General features: G+C 48.1%; 1 protein-coding gene across 3 annotated transcripts; it reads right to left on the bottom strand.

Moving 5' to 3' along the window:
* Positions 1-403: 403 nt before the first annotated feature.
* Positions 404-15,286, bottom strand: INHBC (inhibin subunit beta C). 3 transcript variants are annotated; one of them, XM_056117509.1, is made up of 3 exons: positions 14,781-15,286; positions 1,464-2,201; positions 404-581 (listed from the first exon to the last, which is right to left on the bottom strand). In XM_056117509.1, the coding sequence occupies exons 1-3, from the start codon at positions 15,091-15,093 to the stop codon at positions 571-573; spliced, it is 1,062 nt and encodes a 353-aa protein (XP_055973484.1). In that variant the 5' UTR covers positions 15,094-15,286; the 3' UTR covers positions 404-570. The 3 variants fall into 3 exon arrangements, with proteins under 3 accessions (XP_055973484.1, XP_055973486.1, XP_055973485.1); XM_056117511.1 differs by having other exon boundaries at positions 1,473-2,201; XM_056117510.1 differs by lacking the exon at positions 404-581 and having other exon boundaries at positions 1,459-2,201.
* Positions 15,287-20,899: the final 5,613 nt, after the last annotated feature.

Here is a 20,899-nt window from a genome sequence, read left to right as displayed (position 1 = left end):
TCCTTGTTTTAGTTTTTTGGCTGCATTTGGCGGTACTCATGGGTGACTCCTGGCTCTGCACTCAAGAATCATTCCTGGTGGTGCACGGGAGACCATATGGGTGGGATGCCAGGGATCGAACCTGGGTCGGCTGCATGCAAGGCAAGTACCCTGCTTGCTATACTGCTGCTCCCACCCCCAGGTTTACCTTTTCTTTTTCTCACCCACTCATTGGCCCGTTCCAGCTTCCCAGCAAGGCTCTGGATGGAGTCCTTGGGGGTCACCCCCAAGAGAGAAGGAAGCCCCCTCTGAGCCAGGCCTGGCCTCCCAGTGTGTATGTGCACGTGTGGGTGACTGTGGCCCTCTTTCCCCGTTCAGCCACCATTAGGTTCGACTCTGAGAGCCAGTACAGAGGGAGGCGAGAAGCAGGTAAAACTCAGGTCTTTATTAGTCGAGTCCAGCGAAGATGGTTGAGGCGGGTCCAGGGGGCCTAAGAAAGAAGAGGCAGCCGGGAGGGAAGAGGCCTGGGACAGACATAATAGCTGCTTGAGGCGCCTGTGTGAGGAGAGTGGGAGCAGGCAGGCCCGGCAGTCAGTCAGCATCTAGGCAAGAGACAAAGGACCCACTTAGCTGTTTGTGTTGTATCCTTAAGAAGACTCAGAGAAGGACTTATTTACAGCGGCAAGGGCAGGGTTAAGAGGGCTGACAGGAAATCCTGAGGCACCCAGGGACCAGCATCGTGGAGAGTCATTACAGGCTCCTCGTGGGGAGGCAGGAAGTAGGCAGGGATGAGCCACAGAGGGGAGCAGGGGAGGGGCACAACCACGACCACACAAGCCGTGGCACCCGGGCAAGGGAGAGCAGGAATAAGAAAGACCCTGACGTCTGCCTCCTCGCCTTTGGTTTTCTGCCCGGGTCTCTCCAGAATGAAACCCAGCAGCAGCCAGAGAGCGAAGGGGTTCAGGGGATGTTGCCCCCGCACGCATGGCAGGGATAGAGGACAAGGATCAGCGTGTGCCAGGAAAGCGGGAGCCAAGTTTGACATGCGCCTCATGTGATCTAACCTCGGTGGAGCCAGGGAAGGGCTTCGCCCAGAAAACTAGGGGAAGGGGCTGGGTCAGTTCCACCCAAGTGGAGGGCCGAGGAGAAAGGGCCGGAGATACAGTGCAAGAGGGCTGGGAACCTAGTCACCCGGCTTGGTTGAGGTGGACCCCAGCACTTAGCTGGCAGCTCATGGGGACTGGGGCCTCGTCCTGAAGAAGTTGACGGTCAGGAAGTGACTCTCTGAGCCGAAGTCCTTTTCCAGTCTGAGTTGGGATCATTCCCCGCCCGCCCCCTCCCCCCCCCCCCCCAGTTTCTCAGGAAGAGGAACCCACGCTTCAGACAGGGGCAGGGATGGGATCACACGCCACACGCTCCTTTGCACAGGACGCTTGCCCTCCCTCCCCCTCCCCGTGGGGTGCCCGTCCCTGGCAGGAACTAACTGCACCCACAGGCCTCCACCACCATGTCTGGGATGTCGGTCTTGACAATGTTGCTGTCCCTGTCGTAGTAGAGCAGAGACAGCGGGCGCCGGGCTGTAGGCACGCAGCAGGACCCCCCTGCAGCAGTGCCTCCTGCTGTGTTGGCCTTGAGAAGGCTGAGCACTGCCGTGTGGAAGGACGCAGCGATGCCAGGCATGCCCGCCACGTGCAGCGGGCATTGCCCCGTGCAGAAGTTCATGGCGTAGCCCTCGGGCTGGATGATCCAGTCATGCCAGCCGATCTCACGGAAGTCTACAAAGAACTCTTGTCGGCAGCACATCCTGGACCCACTCTGGCAGTCGATGCCCCGCCGGCGCACCCGGTGCTTGCCCCCATCTCTCACCTGAGCCGCCACAAAGGGCCTGCGGGAAGCACCCCCCAGGATGACCGGACCTTGGGCTACCTGGTTCTCAGGTACCAGCGCCAGGGTCAGGTGGCCCTGACTGCAGGCAGCCTGGGCTTCGGGTCCCAGGAGGAGCTGGTGCCAACCACTGGTGTGCACTTCTAGCAGGTGGTGAGAGGCCAAGGTGAGGTTTGTGTCACGTGAGCCTAGGACCAGGACCTTGACCGTCGAAGTCTGGGTGGTGTTGGGAGGGAGCTGCACGAAGAACGTGAGGCTGGCCTGCTGGACCTCCATGCCCCCAGCACTTCTCTCAGAGAAGTGGAAATCAAGACGAGTCTGGTTGATGTCGGAGAGGCCTAGGACACAAGAAGCTTTAGTTACTGTGGCCTCAAGGATCAAGTCTGCCAGCAGCCCCCCAGACTCCACCTTCCTGTAGCATTTGGCACTGTTGACTAGGCTTTCTGAAAAGCTTTGTCTCTTTCCCATGACACAACTCTTAGGGTTCTTCCTTGATTGCCTTTGTTGGCTGTTGTTTCTTTTTTCTTTTTTCTTTTTTGCTTTTTGGGTCACACCTGGCGATGCACAGTGGTTACTCCTGGCTCTGCACTAAGGAATTACTCCTGGTGGAGCTTCGGGGACCACATGGGATGCTGGGAATCGAACCCGGGTCGGTCGCCTACAAGGCAAACACCCTACTTGCTGTGCTATCGCTCCAACCCTGTTGGCTGTTGTTTCTTGAACCATTCATTGCTTCAATGCATCAGTTCTCCAATCATGGTGTGTCTTTGACTATTATTTCTTTTAACTGTACATGGAGGTGAGTTCTTACCCACACCCATGGTCAGCCAACACAGTTTTTATGCAGGCAATTTCCCAATTTTGGGAGGAGGTGGGAGGGGTTTGGGGACCACACTTGGTGGTGCTCAGGGCCTAATCCCAACTCTGTTCTTAAGGATCACTCCTGGCAGTACTCAAGGCACTATATATGTGTCGGGGATTAAACCTTTGCAATCTCTCAGCCTCCATTTCCCCATTTGTCTGCCCAGTCCAAACCACTTTTTCTCCTCTGGATTGGACAGATGGAGTGGGAAATCACGTAGCTTCAAGCCTAACCCTCTAATTGTTTGATTTTACCATTTGAATATCCTACCAGCACCTGTCCTTCAGGTTGGAAAAATAGTACAGAGGTTAAGGAGCTTCCCCCACATGTGGGTGACTTCAGTTTAATCCTCAGCACTGCATATGGTAGCCCTGAGTACTATCAGGTGTGGCTCAGAAAAAAAACAAAACAAAATAAAATAAGACCAATTGTCCCAAGCAGAAGTTGTGATTTCCCTTCCTGTGTGTCTCTCTTTCATTAGAGGTGGTGACGTCACTACCCTCCTAATTGCCTGCAGACCTTCGAGCCACCATCATTCCCCACAGCCAGCCCTTCATCTCAGTGGACTGTTTATGAATATCTTCTTACTTCTATTGTCCACTTTCCTCTTTATCCCTGCCTGACCTGCTGTATTGAAACACCTTAATTTTCACTGAAATTGCTCTCGTCACGATCGCCAATAACCCGCCACCCCACTCCTCATTGCCAAATACAATAGTTTCATTTCTCTGTATCTATCTTCCCTGTCCTTTGAGCTGTGTTTGACAGTTAGCCATTCTTTCTTGAAATATTTTGTTCTCTTGGGTCTGTGACTGATCCCTCTGTCTCTGTCTCTTGCTTACAAGCTCCTCTTCCTCAGGTTGACCTTTCAATCTTGGAGGTCCTCAGCTCCCTTCTCTCTATTTGCTCTAGATCCTTTATAGTCTCTCCCAAAATGATCTCATCCATTTCCACAGCTTTCAATTCCATCTATATGCTGATGACTTCAAAATGTATAATTCCTTGGTCCTGACCTCTCCCTGAGTCTAAGGCGTATATATCCAGTTGCCAATCTGATATTCCACTAGGCTCACCAACGATATCTCAAACTTTCCATGTTTAAAAAGTAAATCTAGGGGCCAGAGCCATTGTACTGTGGGTAGGAAGCTTACCTTGCACGAGGTAGACCAGGGTTCAATCCCAAGCACCCCATGTATCCCCTGAGCTCCACCAAAAATAATTCCCGAGTGCAGAGCCAGGAGTAATCCATGAGCATAGTGGGTGTGCCCCCCCCCCAAGAAGTCCACACTAGTATCCAAAATCATTCTCCACTTATCAGCTAGAATATTCTTTTTGGGGTGTGTATGTAGAAATGTTCAGAGTTATGAGCTCAGGGCCTCATTTTATTTGGCAGGGGCTGGCAGAGCTCAGGGTTTACTGGTATTGGAGGGACCATTCTGGGTGCCAGGGATCTGTCTAAAAGGCAAGTGCCTTACTATACCTTACTCTCTGGCCCCATCTTCATTTTGTGTATTCTGTCTCTGAATTACATCCCTCACCCCAAGAGGATTTTCTTTTTTTCTTTCTTTTTTTTTTGAGGGTTTTCTTTTTTAAAAGGTAAATATGATCAGCTTAAACTCCTCAGCTTAAAAACCTTCAAAAGCCTATCTGGGGGCTAGAGCGATAACACAGCAGGTAGGGCATTTGCCTTGCATTGGACTAACTGTGTTTGATTCCCAGCATCCCATATGGTCCTCTAAGCACCACCAGGAGTAATTCCTGAGTGCATGAGCCAGGGGTAACCTCTGTGTATCACTGGGTGTGACCCTCCCCCCCCAAAAAAAAACCCAAACCAAGCCTATCTGTATTTTTAGGGGATGGAGTGATAGCACAGTGGAAAGGGCATTTGTCATGCATACGGCTGACCATGGGCTGGAGCGATAGCACAGTGGTAGGGCGTTTGCCTTGCGCACAGCCAACCCAGCCAAGCTGGGTTCGATTCCTCTGCCCCTCTCGGAGAGCCCAGTAAAGCCTGGCAAGCTACCCATGACGTATTCAATGTGCCAAACACAGTAACAACAAGTCTCAAAATGGAGACATTACTGGGCCCACTCGAGCAAATCGATGAACAACGGGAGGACAGTAACAGTGACAGTGATGGCTGACCAGGGTTTGATCCCTGGTATCGTATGGTCCCCTGAGCACCGCCAGGAGTGATTCCTGAGTGCAGAGCCAGGAGTAATTCCTGAACATTGCCGGGTGTGGCCCCAAACCAAAACAAAAAGTCTGTCTGCATTTTTAAGAATTGCTATTTAAATAAAACCTAAACCTCTTAACTTGAAAGACTTGCACGATTTAGTACTCTTCCACTTCGTTCCGTTCATCTACCTGTGCTTTTTCCTATTCCTTGAATCAATAAAACATGGGTCCACCTCCTGATCTTTGCTTTCCTCTGCGCTGAATCCTTCCCAAGATCTTTAAATGACTGACCCCGTTTTTGGCATTCAGCGCAAATGTCTCTCCATCAAAGAGGCTTCCTGATCAGGCCTAAAGCAAACCTTGATTCTCCCTCCATCTCCCTAACATACACTCCTGCTTAACTGACTGTGTGCCACTGTCACTCTCTGAGCATGTCGTGTTTTTGCTCATTTGTTTACTCTTCCTCTCCCTTTCTCTTTGTCTGTCTGTCTGTCTGTCTCTTATTCTCTTCTCCCCATTCCCACTAGATAGAATTGAAACCTCATGAAAGTAGATATTGCAACTGCCTGGTTTACCATTCTATCCTTAGTATCTAGTAGAAACTCAATAAATATTTATTTATAAAGTTCAACTAGACTTTGTGAGAACTGCAAATATTTGTTGAATGGACAGTGTTTCACTTTTTATTTTAATCATGACAACAGAATGATTTTCCAAACACAAAAATTGTCTAATAATATAGCAAACAATTATTTTTCAAAAACAACTGTAGATCATAAAATTTATGGTCTCAAAAATGTTACTGGTGAATAAAGTCCAAATATTTCAGGAAATAGTGAGATGACTATTGTGACTTAGTCATAGCCTCCCTTCTTTTATTATTCTTTTTGGGTCACACCCAGCTTTGCACAGGGGTTACACCTGACTCATGCACCCAGGAATTACTCCTGGCAGTGCTTGGGGGACCATATGAGATGCTGGGAATCGAACCCGGATCGACCATGTGCAAGGCAAATGCCCTACCGGCTGTGCCACTGCTCCAGCTCTCTTCTTTGTTTTTTTCCTTTGTTTTTGATCCACTCTGAGCAGTGCTTGGAGGCTACTTCTGGCTCAGTGTTTGGCTTTGCTATTGCTGTGCTGGAGCTGAAACCTGGGCTTCCGCATGCAAAGCGTGTGCTCAACGTAGTGTTCAGCTATCTCTCTGATCCTTACCATTATTATTTATTTATTTATTTATTTTTGCTTTTTGGGTCACACCCAGCGATATTCATGGAATTACTCCTGTCTCTGCGCTCAGGAATTACTCCTGGCAGTGCTTGGGGAACCATATGGGATGCTGGGGATTCAACCCAGGTCGGCCGTGTGCAAGACAAATGCCCTACCCACTGTACTATCGCTCCAGCCCCCTTACTGTTATTTTCTGTGTAAAGGTATTTTATTATAGGAATGCCACTCATGGGCAGAAAAGAATAGTGAATAAGGGTCAACTAGATTTGTGTGACTTATACTTTTTTTTGGTTTTGATTTGGTTTTGAGCCACACCCTGAATGCTCAGAGGTTATTCCTGGCTTTGCATTCAGGAATTACTGCTGGCAATGCTCAGGGGACCATATGGGATTCCCGGATTGAACCTGGGCTTGCTACCTGCTGTACTATTACTCTGGCTCCTGTGTGAATTATAAAAATCAAGACTAGGGTTGCTCTCCACAGATCTCAGAGCCAACCTGACCTCTCATCTTTCTCTTCAATCTACTCCATTCTCTCTATATTTACTTCCTTCCCAGCTTCTTCAAGTCCCAAAATGGTGATTCCATCTCCTGAGTCTACAGAGCCTTTTACTCAACTTCTACTCTGTCTAGGTGAGTGATGTGTCAGCGACCATTGAATTTCTTCATGCTAGATCCAAAAGCACCCTGGTGATAGAACTTCTCAGTTACCAAGAACGGGCAGGGAGATATATGACTAGCAGGAACTGGGACTATTACATTGCTGTCCCCAGTGAACACCTCCCAATATTCAAGCCAGTACAGTCCCTTTCAGATTAACTCTGAGTTTAGTCATCTGATTTGATTTGCCCATTAATAAATAGGCAAGTAGGGTGTAAACAGAAGCTCGATAGATACATATTGAGACTTCATCTTTCCGGAATTCGGCCACTTTAAAGAAAGTTGAACTAGAGTCAAAATGAGTAGGGGATAAGCCTTTCAAATGACTGACCTAGGTTTGATCCCTGGCACTCCATATAGTCCCTTGAGCCTCACCAGGAATAATTCCTGAGTACAGAGCCAGGAGCAAGTCCTGAGCATCACCACGTGTGGCCCCCAAACAAGCATGGAATGAAGGAAGGAAAGGGGCCTGGCGCTATAGGACAGTGGGCAGGAGCTTGCTTAAATGCCTGGTTTGATCCCTGGCATCCCATATGGTCCCCTGAGCACTACTAGGAGTAATTTCTGAGTCCAGAGACAGAAAGAAAGAAAGAGAAAGAAAAGAAAGAAAGAAAGAAAGAAAGAAAGAAAGAGAGAGAGGGAGGGAGGAAAGAAGGAAGGAAGAAAGGAAGAAAAGAGGAAGGAAGGAAGAAAAGAGAGAGGAAGGAAGGAAGAAAAGAGAGAGGAAGGAAGGAAGGAAGGAAGGAAGGAAGGAAGGAAGGAAGGAAGGAAAGAAGATAGAAAGAAATCAATTTAGACTAGATTACTGAATGATGAAGGACCAGAGACCACATTTTTGTTGGGGGAGGGGGTTTGGACCACATCCAGCCATTCTCATGCTCTATGCTTAGAGGTTGTTTCTAGCAATGCTCTGGGGATCATGATCACATCAGTGTCAGCTGCACACAAGGGAAGTGCCTTAACCCCTGTACTATATCTTCAGCTCCGGATACCATCTTAAATGCTCTGGCCCCCTGAGAGCCCCTGGATGGATGTAGTTCATTGCATGACTGATATCAGATCCACCAAATAGAGTAGAACAGTCCAGATAAGACCAATTCACCACAAATCATGAGGGGTCGCTTGTGTGTGTTTTTAAAAAAACAGGGCTGGAGAGATCGTTCAGGGAGCTGAGCATATGCAAAAGCCTTGGGTTTGATATCCAGCACCCCAAGTTTCCCTGAACACTACTGGAGTGATCCCTGTGAAAAGAGTAGGGGATAAACCCCAAGCATTGGTGGGTGTGAGCCAAAACAGCAAAAAGTCTGTGCTGAATGCTTGCTTTTTTCTCTCTTTCCCTTCTTTCTTTCTTTCTTTCTTTCTTTCTTTCTTTCTTTCTTTCTTTCTTTCTTCCTTCCTCCTCCCTCCTTTCTTCCTTCCTTCCCTCCCTCCTTTCTTCCTTCCTTCCCTCCCTCCCTCCCTCCCTCCCTCCTTTCTTTCTTTCTTTCTTTCTTTCTTTCTTTCTCCCTCCCTTCCCTCCCTCCCTCCCTCCCTCCTTCCTTCCATCCTTTCTTTCTCCCTCCCTCCCTCCCTTCCTTCCTTCCTTCCTTCCTTCCTCCCCACCCCTTTCTTTCTTTCTTTCTTTCTTTCTTTCTTTCTTTCTTTCTTTCTTTCTTTCTCCCTCCCTTCCCTCCCTCCCTCCCTCCCTCCCTCCTTCCTTCCATCCTTTCTTTCTCCCTCCCTCCCTCCCTCCCTCCCTTCCTTCCTTCCTTCCTTCCTTCCTTCCTTCCTTCCTTCCTTCCTTCCTCCCCACTTCTTTCTTTCTTTCTTTCTTTCTTTCTTTCTTTCTTTCTTTCTTTCTTTCTTTCTTTCCTTCCCACACCTGGCAATGCTCAGGGGTTACTCCTGGCTCTACACTTAGGAATCACCAGTGGTGGTGCTCAAGGGACTGTATGGGATGCTGGGAAAAAACCCAGGTCAGCTGCATGCAAGGCAAGGTGCCTAACCCACTGTATTATTGCTCTGGCCCTCGGCTTTCTTATATTAATAGTAAATGGAAACAGACTTGTATGAGATGGGGGTGCTGCTGTATCACGGAGCTAGGAAGTGGCTTTGGGGCTGGGGGCAGGCAGGGTTGGAAGGCAGGTTAGCACAGGCAGGAGAAGTGGTGAGGAAATTATGCCCAATCCAGAGAAAGGGGAACCTCTGTCATGTATTGACTATCAACTGTGGTAAGTTGGAAGCTAGAAACAGTATCTGAAAAAGTTGTGAATTTAGCTAAAGATATTTCCAGGCAGATCGCTGAAAGTGGCAATTGGCTTATTTTAGCTGCCTGGAATAAAGACATTTCAGGAGTGAGATGAACTTAAAAAAGAGCTGTTCAATTTTCAAGCAGAATTTAAGAAAAAAACTTTCCAAAAGGACTTGCTAGCTTGACCAATAAAATCTTTCCTCATTCTTTTACCTCCCAGCCTGGTGAAAAGCTCTCAAAGTAAGTATTGGTCTCAGGACAAAAATGAAATCCAGGGCATTGCCTGCATCCAGGGCCTCAGAGAGGGCTCAGCTGGGAGTCTCTTTGATTGGGTCTAAAAAGTAACTCGATGCTTGTGGACTCTCTCATCTAGACCAAAGGGAGCCTGGTCATCTTCAGGGTATTGTCCCACCACACCCAGACTTGTGTAAAGAGGATCTGCTGTGATAGAGGGCAGTGAGTTTCATCTAATTGAGTAAGGTAAAGGTAATGGTAAAGGCCCTCCCGTTGATCGTCGATTTGCTTGAGCGGGCCCAGTAACGTCTCCATTGGAGACTTTGTTGTTACTGTGTCTGGCATATCGAATACTCTCGGTAGCTTGCCGGGCTCTCTGAGAGGGGCGGAGGAATCGAACTCGGGTCGGCCATGTTGGCTGCGTGCAAGGCAAACGCCCTACCGCCGTGCTGGGCTGGAGTGATAGCACAGCGGGTAGGGCGTTCGCCTTACAAGCGGCCAACATGGCCGACCCGAGTTCGATTCCTCCGCCCCTCTCGGAGAGCCCGGCAAGCTACCGAGAGTATTCGATATGCCAGACACAGTAACAACAAAGTCTCCAATGGAGACGTTACTGGGCCTGCTCGATCTGATTGAGTAGTCACCATTTTATTTTTTAGAACGCCCACTAGTGCCCAATACTGAAACTAGTGTTTTCAGAAGATAGGCGTTTCAAAAGAAAGGAGAGACAATTCAAAATGAAGAGAGGTCTCTGGGGCGGGGCGTCATGAGGTGTTTCATGTGTGTTACAAGTGCTTTACAGAAGACAAGGCACTTGCCTTGCATGTGGCCAAGCTGGGTTCCATCCTCGTGGTCCCCTAACCACTTCAGGAGTGATCGCTGAGTGCAGAGCCAGAAGTAAACCCTGAACATTTACAGAAGTAGCCAAAATCAGAAAGAAAAAAAAAAAGAACAGAAAAGAAAAGGAAAGGAAAAGAAAAGAGGCCTCTGGATTTCCATCTTTGTCTTCTTTTTTCCTTTGCAGTGCCAGGGATGGATTCAGAACTTCACATCTGCAAGGCAAGTGCTCTACCACTGAACTACGTTCAAGCACCCAAAAAGTACATTTTCGGAGGGCTGGAGAGATAGTACAGAGATTAAGGCTCTTGCCTTGCACATGACTGACTGGCTCCATCCCTGGCACCAAATGTCTCTCAGTGACTGCTCTGAACACCAGTAGGAGTGATCCCTGAGCATAGAACCAGGGGTAAGCTCTGAGCACAGCTGGGTATAACCCCCAACCCCTCCCTGCAAAAGTACATTAGTGCAGGTGGAGCTACCCACGTGTGCATTGTGCGGTGTCTGGGGTGGAGCCTGGGTGCCTCTGCCATGCGTGGGCTCTAGCTCCTCCGGGCACCTTCCCAGCCTGGGCTCTCAGCTTCTGGCAGGAAGCAGGCTGAGCGAAGAGAGCTACAAAGACAGGTCAATTCCTATTTGACAGGAGAGGAAAGAAACCTCAGAGCGTAGAGGGCAGTGCTGTGCTCTTTTCAAGAGAGAAGAATCCTGCCTGGGAACAGAGCCAGTCCCTGGTAACCCGGGGTAAGCTAAGATGTGCACCTGACTGGATATCAGAACCTTCATCTCTAGGAGACTGTTCTGTGCCTCCCACTCCTTCATCCCCCATTTTCCTCCTTCCTTCCTTCCTTCCTTCCTTCCTTCCTTCCTTCCTTCCTTTCTTTCTCACCTATCTGTGCTCAGGGTTTACTCCTTGGCCTGAGCTCTGAGATCACTCTTAGCAGAACTGGGGGACGATATGCGGGTGCTGGGGATTGATTGAACCTGGGTCAGCCGTGTATAAGGAAACTCCCTGTTCCCTCTACTATCTCCAAGTCCAACCTCCCTTTCTCATTTTCAACAGGTGTTCCCACTTGTCCCTGTCCCAGGATTGCATATTAGATGCAAGATAACTTGCACTTTTTGGTCATTGTTAGTGGTGTACTAATAAATGCACAATTCAAAAGAAAGGAAGGAAAGAAGAAAGAAAGAGGAAGGAGGGGGGGAGGGAAGGAAGGGAGGGAGGGAGGGACGGAAGGAGGAGGGAAGAAGGGAAGGAAGGAAGGAAGGAAGGAAGGAAGGAAAGCAGGAAGGAAGGAAGGAAAGCAGTCACTCTGATTTCCAGTCTTTGTCAATTCTGTGGTATAAATTCTCCCACAAGGGGGCTGGGGGATAGCGCATACAGCTGGAGCACGTGTTTTGCATGTGGGAAGCCCAGGTTTGATTCCTGGAACCACATAGTCCCCCAAGCACTGATGAGAATGATCCCCAAGCACCATCAGGTAAAGTGCAAAACCCAACCCTTCAGCAAAAGAAGGATATTAGACTCATACCAAGCATGAAGTCAAACTCTCAAGACGATGCCACAGGACGTGGGGTGGGAAGAGATTCACAATCAACTCTTGTGAGTCAGAATGAGTCAGTTCCAGGACCACCAAAGGCCCTCCCTTACCCTGGCTCCCACAAAGTCCCAGCCTCTCTGTTTTCACTTGGCCAGCAACAACAGTTTTCAGATCTTTCTGTTACATTGTGGTGTAGAATGGTAGTTTACATCGGAATGAAAACTTCAAACTAAAATATTTAAATATGAAATGTGGACTCCTGGCATTCACACCTCCCGATTTTATCTCAGAACAGGCCCCTTCTTGCCTGAGAGTCGTATTTGTTCACCGTTAGCAAATACATCGGAAGTCTATAGACCAGTGGTTTTTTGTGCACCAGGGCTGGTCTGCAAGTGTGAAAAGTATGTCTGCAGCTGGGGATGTAGCTCAGCAGAAAAGTACATGCTTCTCATACGTGAGACACCAGTATCGTGATTTAAAAAAAGGAATGGTATGTGTGTGTGTGGGGGGGTGCTGGAGCGATAGTACAGCAGGTCGGGCGTTTGCCTTGCAAGCGGCCGGCCCGGGTTTGATCCCCGGCATCACATATGGTCCCCCAGGAACTGCCAGGAGAAATTCCTGAGTGCAGAGCCAGGAGGAACCCCTGAGCATTGCTGGGTGTGACCTCAAAAGAAAAACAAAACAAACAAACAAAAAAAAGGAGTGAAGGCTGGGGAGATAGCTCAGAGACCTGGAGTTACGTGATGCATGCCTGAAGCCCCAAGTTTGATCCTCCAAAAGAAATCGGTCCATGAGTACCTCCAGGTGGTTCCCAGTCACACTGTGGTGGTCATACTCCTGCCCTAAGAAAAGGTGTTGGAGTCCTGCTCTGTGTAAGCTCTAGGATCTTGACTATATAAATGATATTCGTAGAGCGTCAATGTCTGCCTTCCTAGAAGAGAATAATAGTCTCCGGCAGGAAGGGCTTGGAAACCTTTTACTCGCATGACTCCTTCATCAGCAACGCGACAGGAGCCAGAGCTGCCAGAAATACCTTGGATTGTCGCCCCCCCCCCCCCCCCGCCCCGCTTTCAGTTAAATGACTTCACAGGGGCTGCGTCCTGTACTGGGGCCTGTGGGGGTGGGATGAGAGGTGTGGGGGTTAACTGGATAAAATGAGCCACAGCCTGCACCACAATACCGGAAATACCTGGCAACCCTCGGTCTTGTTACACTATGCCAGGAACTGGGTTAAGGGTCAGGGATACAAAGGTGAAGAGAAAAAAAAACCAACAACATCAACAACAACAAAAAAAAAACAGAAAAAAAAAACACCTGGGATTTTGTTGTTCAAAGGACTCTGGTTCATGTCCAGTCGTCCTATTCCTTCTATTCTAAGTTACTTTTCAACTCCTAACGCAGTCGGATTCTTTTTATTTTATCCTATATTTTTATTTTTGGGGGTCACCCTGGGTGGTACTCAGGGCTTACTCCTGGCTCTGTGCTCAGGGATCACTCCTGGAGGGGCTCAGGGGACCCTGTGGGCTGCCGGGGATAGAACCCAGGTTGACCGTACCCAAGGCAAGTGACCTCCCTGCTGTACTATCTGTCTGCCCGACTCCTTTTATTTTTGTTTTCCCCACACCAGAGCTTTTCCCTCCCATCCTCTAGCCACTTGAGTCAAATGTACTCTGGAATGCCAGCCCATTCGCTGGCTTCTTCTGAAAGACTCTTCTGTCCCATCAGTTTTTGGTATTTTTTTTTCTTTTTTGAGGGGCCAGCTGCCTCTCAAGCAGTGCTCAGTAACTCCACGGAGCTTCTCCTTAGTGATATTTGGTCAACTGAACTGGATGGTTCAGCGCTGTGCTACTGCTCAGGTCCAGCAGTCTGTGGGTGTCTCCAGGGCTACCCACTGATGACCAGTGCTGGGGTTGAATCTTGGGTCCTTGTACAGACAAGGTGTGCACCCTGACTACTACACTATCTCCCTGTCCCTCTCACAAGACTTTTGTTGTGTATGGTATTGTGTTTTGACGGGGAGGAGGTGGTCGGCTGGCTGTGTCAGGAGGACATGATGGTTTAGGGATCATTCATGTCAGGTGTGCTCTCCAGCCCATGGAGCTGTCTCTCCAGTCCTAGAGCACACAAACAAGAGTTGTGTGGTGTCTACAATAAGGATAGTTGGAAATGATCACTCTTGACAAGAGCTGAGTGCTGAAAGTAGGTAAGGGGACAAAACATGATAATCTTTCAGTACCTATATTGCAAACCAAAATGGAAGGGGGGGGGGAGAGAGAGAGAGAGAGAGAGAGAGAGAGAGAGAGAGAGAGAGAGAGAGAGAAGAAGAAGAAGAAGGAGGAGGAGGAGGAGGAGGAGGAGGAGGAGGAGGAGGAGGAGGAGAAGGAGGAGGAGGAGGAGGAAAGGGGAGGAGGAGGAGGGTGAAAAAAAGTGCCTGCCATAGAGACAGGCTGGGGTGGAGATGGATGGGAGGGAGACTGAGGACACGGGAAATGTACACCAGTGAAGGGACAAGCGTTGGAACACTGTATGACTGAAACCCAATCACGAACAACTTTGTAACTGTATATCTCAAGTTGATTCAATTAAAAAAAAAGAGTTGTGTGGTGTTGTCTCTACAACATATGGGGCCTTAATATCTTAATATAAGGAACAAATGATAGCTCCTGGGAAGACAAACTTCATTAAAATGCACACACACACAACACACACACACACACACACACACAGAAACAGACCATCCCGAAGAGAAGTTCATGTTAAGGAAGGGTGAGGGTATGGAAACCCCTGAGAAGGTTTTTAGAGGATGGGAGTGCTGGGCCTTGAAGGAAGGAGGGCTGGCGCTGATCGGGGAAGTGGGCAGAACAGGATGGGCAGGCCAGGAAGTCGAGGGGTTGACACCACAGCTTGAGAGAGTTTGGGAGGCCCATGGAGAGGGGAACCAGAAGGTTGGGTCTGGTTGGCTCTCAAGAAGTGAAAGGGATCCACCTCCCAGAGGCTCAGGGATGGAGTCTGGGCTAAGGAGATGACAGGCTGTGAGAAGCAGGATTTGAGGGACAAGGAACAAGACAAGAGTCGAGGTGGAGTACAGGGGGACGCAAGCCTCCTCTCTCTGAGAGATCAGGTTTGGAGAAATACCTGGATGAGAAACCCACCTGTCTCAGCAAAGCTGATGATTTCATATTCCTGCCCCCTGTCAGCCTCACGCAGCAGCCACTGTGGGGGCCCGGGGAGGCGCTGCAGTGCCGTCTTCAGAGCGGCTCTGGGCACCGGCCGGCTCAGGGTGGGGCGCTGGCTGAGGTGCAGCTTGTCTAAGATGCTTCTCTTGGCCAGCTCAAGAAGCAGTTCTCGGTGATTCTCCAGGTCCACGGTGGGCCCCCCACATGCTGGACAGGGACTGGCAGCTCTGGGAGTGGCCCCGGCAGTGGGGGTCAGGAACAGGAAGGCCAGGAGCAGTGAGGAGGTCATTGTTGAGGGAGGTCCTCCTAGAGGGACACAGCTGAGACAGAGCTGCAGGCCAGGGCCACGGGGGCTTAGAGCTGTGGTCTCCGCTGGGTCCTGGCTGCCAGGGGCCCTGGAAGGAGCGTGGGTCCAGCTGGCATCACCTTCTCGTTACAGGGCTTAGAGCGGCCAAACATCGGATTGAAGAGATGAAGCCAGTTACAGGTAGAACTTGGCAGGAACTGACAACACAGTTAGTACAGGGTGGAGGATGGGAGGGGAAGGCTAGTTTATTTGGGGAGAGAAATGTCTCTTGGCCAATGTTGGGAGACAGTTGTTACCCCCTGTGAGTTGCCAGGTCTGGGAACAAAGGTTAACTCTGAAATTCCTCCTCAGATCAATGACCCCATTGGGAAGCCTGTAGAGAGGAAAGATCAGAGGTGTTTTGTTGTTTCGTTGCCCCTTTTTAATTTTTTCTATTGTTGTGGGAACCAAGGTGGTGCTGGAGTGGGGGCGTCCCTGATGCTTTCAGGTTAGTAGGGCTTCGGATGTGCCAAGCATGTGCTCTACCACTTGAGTCACATACCCTGCCTAAGAACTCAGTGGATTTACAGTTTTTAAAATTTTATTTGTAGTTATTATCACTTTTAATTATTATTTATTTTAGTTTTGGGACCACATCCGTCTGTCTGGCTCTGTGCTCAGGGATCATTCCTGGTGGGTTTGGGGGAATATATGGGATACCAGGGATTGAACCCAGGTCGGCTGGCCACATGTAAGACAAGCGCCCTAGAGGCTGTCCTATAACTCCAGCCCAATAGCATAGGTTTTAAATTTTTTTATTTAAATTTTTATTTATTATTTTTCTTTTATTGCCTCACTGAGATATAGTTACAGAGCTTTCATGATTGAATTTGAATCATACAATGGTTGAACACCCATCCCTCCATCAGTGTGCATTTTCCACCATCAATATCTCCATTATTCCTCTCACCACCCCCACCCCACTCCACCCCCTGCCTCCATGGCAGGGATCTTCCTTCTTATTCTCTATTTTTGAGCATCATGGTTTGCAATCCAGATCAGAGAGGCCATCATGTTTGGCCCTTTGTCTACTTTCAGCACACGTCTCCCATCCTGAGCGATTCCTCTAGCCATCATTAACTTGGTGGTCCCTTCTCTATTCCAACTGCCCTTTCCCGCAGCTCATGAGGCAGGCTTCCAAACCATTACGCAATCCTCGTGGCCCTTGTCTCTTCTGTGTTTGGGTGTTAGTCTGATTTTATGTTTTTTTTTTTCTTTTTGGAGCCACACCCAGAGATGTCAGGGGTTACTCCTGGCTTATGCACTCAGGAATTACTCCTGGCAGTGCTTGGGGGACCATATGGGATGCTGGGAATCGAATCTGGGTTGGCCACAATGCAAGGCAAACACCCTACCTGCTGTACTATCGCTCCAGCCCCTTCCCCACTTTTTTTTGATGGGGCTGAAGGTTTTTTTTCTTGTAAAGTTCTACCAGTGTCTTGAATATCCTGATGGGTATGGTATTGTCACACTTATCTAATGGGTATTGGGTAAATAATTTTTCCCATTCTATGGTCCCTCTCTGTATTTTGGTCACTGTTTCTTTTGAGGTGCAGAAGGTTCTTAGTTTAAAATAGTTCCATTTATTTGCCTTTGTCTCTTTGGGACCGGATTAGCTGTGTGATTCAGGGCAAGCTATATGACTTGTCTTACTTTAGGGTTTTCATTGGCACCACAAGAAAAAAAATGTTTTTGATTCCAGAGTCCCGTCATGCTGCAATCCATAGCTTCTCCCTTTGCTTCCTATTTTAGTTGTGGGGAAGGCTGGGGGACCCACACATGGGCTTGATTGTGCTGCTTAAACACTTGATTGTGGAACTCTCTGTGGGGCGGAGGGTGTCACAGATTTGGAGTTGGGGGTGCTCACATCCCTGACTGTAGCGCCCTGCAGACTGCACATGGCTGTGGCAAAGTGAGTCTCCAATATAACTGCCAAGATCCCAGCAGAGCATGTGGGTGGCGCCGGGGACTGAGTCTGTCGTCAGTCTCACACTTGCAAGACAGGCGCTTTTGCCCACTAAACCATCCCCAGGCCCTATCATTTATTTTTGGTTTTTTTTGGGGGGGGTGTGGAGGGGAGGGTAGCATATGGTGGTTAAACCTGACCCACATAGAAGTGAGACCATTTATGGTCTTTTATAAAAATCTCCTGAGGGGTGGGGAGATAGTGCAAAGGGCCAGAGGGCATTCCTGCCACATGCAGGCTTTGTTCCACACTGGCACTGCATGATCCCCTGAGAACTGTTGGAATGGTCCCAGTGACCCCCAGCTTAGCTGGGTTCAAGCAACATAGGACCTTTGAGCACTGAACCAAACATCCAGGGTGCACAGGGAGGCCAAGTATCAGGAGTGGCCCTGGGATCCCCTAAGATTGACTGGGGACATCCCCCACAAGAAAGAAATATCATTAATAAAAATAACTATACAATATTTTCCCCTAGAAATATTATTTGATTGAGCTGTGCCTCCTTTGGAATGTCCCATGAAAAAGTGTTTATTTCATTTTACTTTTCTAAAATTCTGAACTTTTCTAAATTCTGAAATATGACTGACAGGTATGCAGGATTATGAAAATGGGATTACAGAGAATGATTATCTCAGAATTTTAAGAACTAAATCATTTTCTGAGGTGCTTATAGATCCTGTATGTAGTAAGTGTTTAGGACATGCTCGTTATTATTATTTTGGACACGTTGGTTCAGTTGTGACCAGAGTATTCTCAGTTTAGAGACATTGAAGAAAATCTGCTACTATTCATCTAGGCCATGCTTTTGTTTTGTTGTGTTTTGTTTTGCTTTGTTTTAGGTCCACATCTTGTGGTGCTTAGAGCTCACCCCTTCCTCTACACTCATGGTGGGCTTGAGGGACCATAGGGGTGCTGGAGATCGAACCTGGGTCTGCCTCAGGCAAGGCAAGCCCACAGGACACCCTCTCTGACCTCCCATCATCTAAGGCACGCTTTTCTAGAGGCTGTGTCCCCTCACTATCTGCTGTACGGTCACTTAGCAAGCAATGGCGCTACTCATCATTACATTCCTAGTATTGCTCACAATACTGGTATATAAATGCTCTATACTGGCATATAAAAGTTCAGATCAAGCAGCTCGCTGCAGAAGTGTCTCCGGACCCCAATTATTTAAAATTTTAGAGGGGCTGGAGTGATAGCACAGTGGGTAAGATGTTTGCCTTGCACACGGCCAATCCGGGTTCGATTCCCAGCATCCCATATGGACCTCCGAGCACGGCCAAGAGTAATTCCTGAGTGCATGAAACAGGAGTAACCCCTGTGCACCACTGGGTGTGACCCAAAAAGCAAAAACAAACAAACAAATAAAAAAACAATAAAATTTTAGAATTCCAGGAGTGCGCGGCCGCTTTGGCAGCCGCACGACATCACATACTATTTTTTTTCTTCTTTGTTGAATCACTGTGAGATAGACCCTTAGAGACATCTCATACTATTCAATGACAAACAATACAAAATAATAATGGTAGTGGGACGGTATAATGGTGGTGGGATTGTTGTTGAAATATTGAATGTCATCAATTATTGTGAACAACTTTATGAAAATAAAAATTAAAAAAAAATCTCAGAGGATAGTAATTAAGGGAGTAAAAGTTATAATTTAGAGGGTATCCTCAAATCACCTTTATTGGATTTTGGGTGTGATGTTTTGCTAGCTCTCTTCTATAGTGGCTTATCTTTTTTTTAAAAATTTTTTTACTTGGGGCTGGAGAGATAGCACAGCGGGTAGGGCATTTGCCTTGCATGCAGCCGACCCAGGTTCGATTCCCAGCATTCCATATGGTCCCCTGAGCGCCGCCAGGAGTAACTCCTTAGTGCAAAGCCAGGAGTAACCCCTGTGCATCGCCGGGTGTGACCCAAAAAGCAAAAAAAAAAAAAATTTTTTTTTTACTTATTTAGTCACACTCGGCGATACTCAGGAGTTACTCCTAGCTCTGAACTCAGGAATTACTCCTAGCAGTGCTCAGGGGACCAAATGGGATGCTGGCAATCGAACCCAGGCTGTGTGCAAGGGAAATGCCCTCCCCACTGTGCTATCACTTTAGCCCCCGCCCCGACCCCGCTGATCTTTTTTAAAACAACTTTTTTTTTTTGAGGTCAAAGAGTAGGACTTAAAAGTTAGTGCTTTTCTTGCAGGAGGCCAACCCAGGTTTAATACCCAATACCACATATGGTTCCACATATACCAGCTGGAGTGATCCCTGGGCACAGAGCCAGGAATAAACCTTAACTCCAGGTGTGGCCTAAAACACCACCCAAAAATTATTTATCTGTGTTTTTTAATGTTCTTGTCATATCTGGTAGTGCTCAGGGCCTATTCGTGGCCCTGTGCTTAGAAGTGATCCCTGATGGTACTTGGAGGAACTTATGTGGTACTAGAGATTCAGACTGGGGTTGGCTGCATGCAAGGCACGTGTCTTACCTCTTGTGTTATCTCTTCAGCCCTAAAACTTCCTTTATTTTGGGGTTTTTGGGGTCACACCTGGCTATACGCTCAGGGGCCATTCCTGGTGGTGCTCAGGGGGAACACATGTGGTGCCAGGATTTGAACCAGGGTCACAACTTCAGCCGCAAGCAGGTTCCTTAGCTTTTGTACTAACTCCCTGGCTCCAAAAATTATTTTTATTTTTAAATTTTTTTGCTTTTTGGGTCACACCTGGCGATGCACAGGGGTTACTCCTGGCTTTTCATGCAGAAATTACTCCTGGCGATTGTCAGGGGACCATATGAGATGCTGGGAATTGAACTCAGGTCGCAAGGCAAATACCCTAGCCGCTGTACTATCGCTCCAGCCCTAAAATTCTTTTTCTTAAAGACTGTGATAAAGACCAAACTCTTAGCTGGGTTTAGTCAAGTCATTAATTATCTATTTCCTGTGGAAATTGGAAAGTAAATGGAAATAGACGAACTTGGGCCCATACAAAGTTTTCATTCTTTAGGTCTTAGTATAAAGGGAGACACCTATTAGAACCAGTCTCCACAAGTTCTTGCTCTCATCTTTCAGGGCCACTTTTAAGTACAACAAACAGTAAGACTCCTGTGCTTTAGAGCAATCATAGCTGTAGAAGTGGTACCTTCTTGGGCACAAGTCCAGCTGTGGCTTCATGCCCCAATATGCATCACATATTCATTTGTATATCAAATCTCCACCGCTGGTGGTATTTTAGTACACAAATGAAGAAGCAAGGGCTGGAGTGATAATGCAGTGGGTTGGGTGTCTGCCTGGCACATGACCCACCTTGATCCCCAGAACCCTTTATGATCCTCTGAGTCCCACCAGGAGGGATCCTTGAAGAGCCAGGAGTAAGCCCTGAGCACAGCTGGGTTTAGTAACAAAAAAAAATTATTTTGAAGAAAAAAGTCACTGAGGGGTCTGCACTGGGGTTCATCTTGACACAAGCTGGCTGGCTTCTCCTGCCGAGCTGTCTCCACTAATGTCCCCCAGTCTTTCTCTACAACTGCTGCTCCAGAATGTACCTTTGCCATTCCTCCTGAGGAGTGAGGGGAGTAGTGGAAGGGGTAGTGTAGGGAGTGCAGGGAGTAGGTGGGATGTGGGGTGGTATTCTTATGAAGATTCTGTTTCTGGATTCCCTCTTAAATAGCAGGTTTAAAAAAAAATTATTATTGAAACACCACGAGGTACAGTTGTAGACTTACAAATTTTTGTGCTTGGATTCCAATTATACAATGATCAAATACCCATGCTTCCACCAGTGCCCATTT

The sequence above is a fragment of the Sorex fumeus genome, unplaced genomic scaffold (genome assembly GCF_029834395.1).
Source record: "Sorex fumeus unplaced genomic scaffold, SorFum_2.1 ptg000035l, whole genome shotgun sequence".
NCBI classification, from domain to species: domain Eukaryota; kingdom Metazoa; phylum Chordata; class Mammalia; order Eulipotyphla; family Soricidae; genus Sorex; species Sorex fumeus.
The sequence above is the reverse complement of the archived record's forward strand: the minus strand, read 5'-3'. Positions and strand labels throughout refer to the sequence as shown.

Bases quoted from the DNA above. Each gene is read 5' to 3' on its own strand.
- INHBC (XM_056117509.1), bottom strand. From the start codon at position 15,093: ATGACCTCCTCACTGCTCCTGGCCTTCCTGTTCCTGACCCCCACTGCC. The intron at 2,202-14,780 runs GTGGGTTTCTCA...CTTGTGTCCTAG, and splicing joins CATCAGCTTTGCTGAGACAG to GCCTCTCCGACATCAACCAG.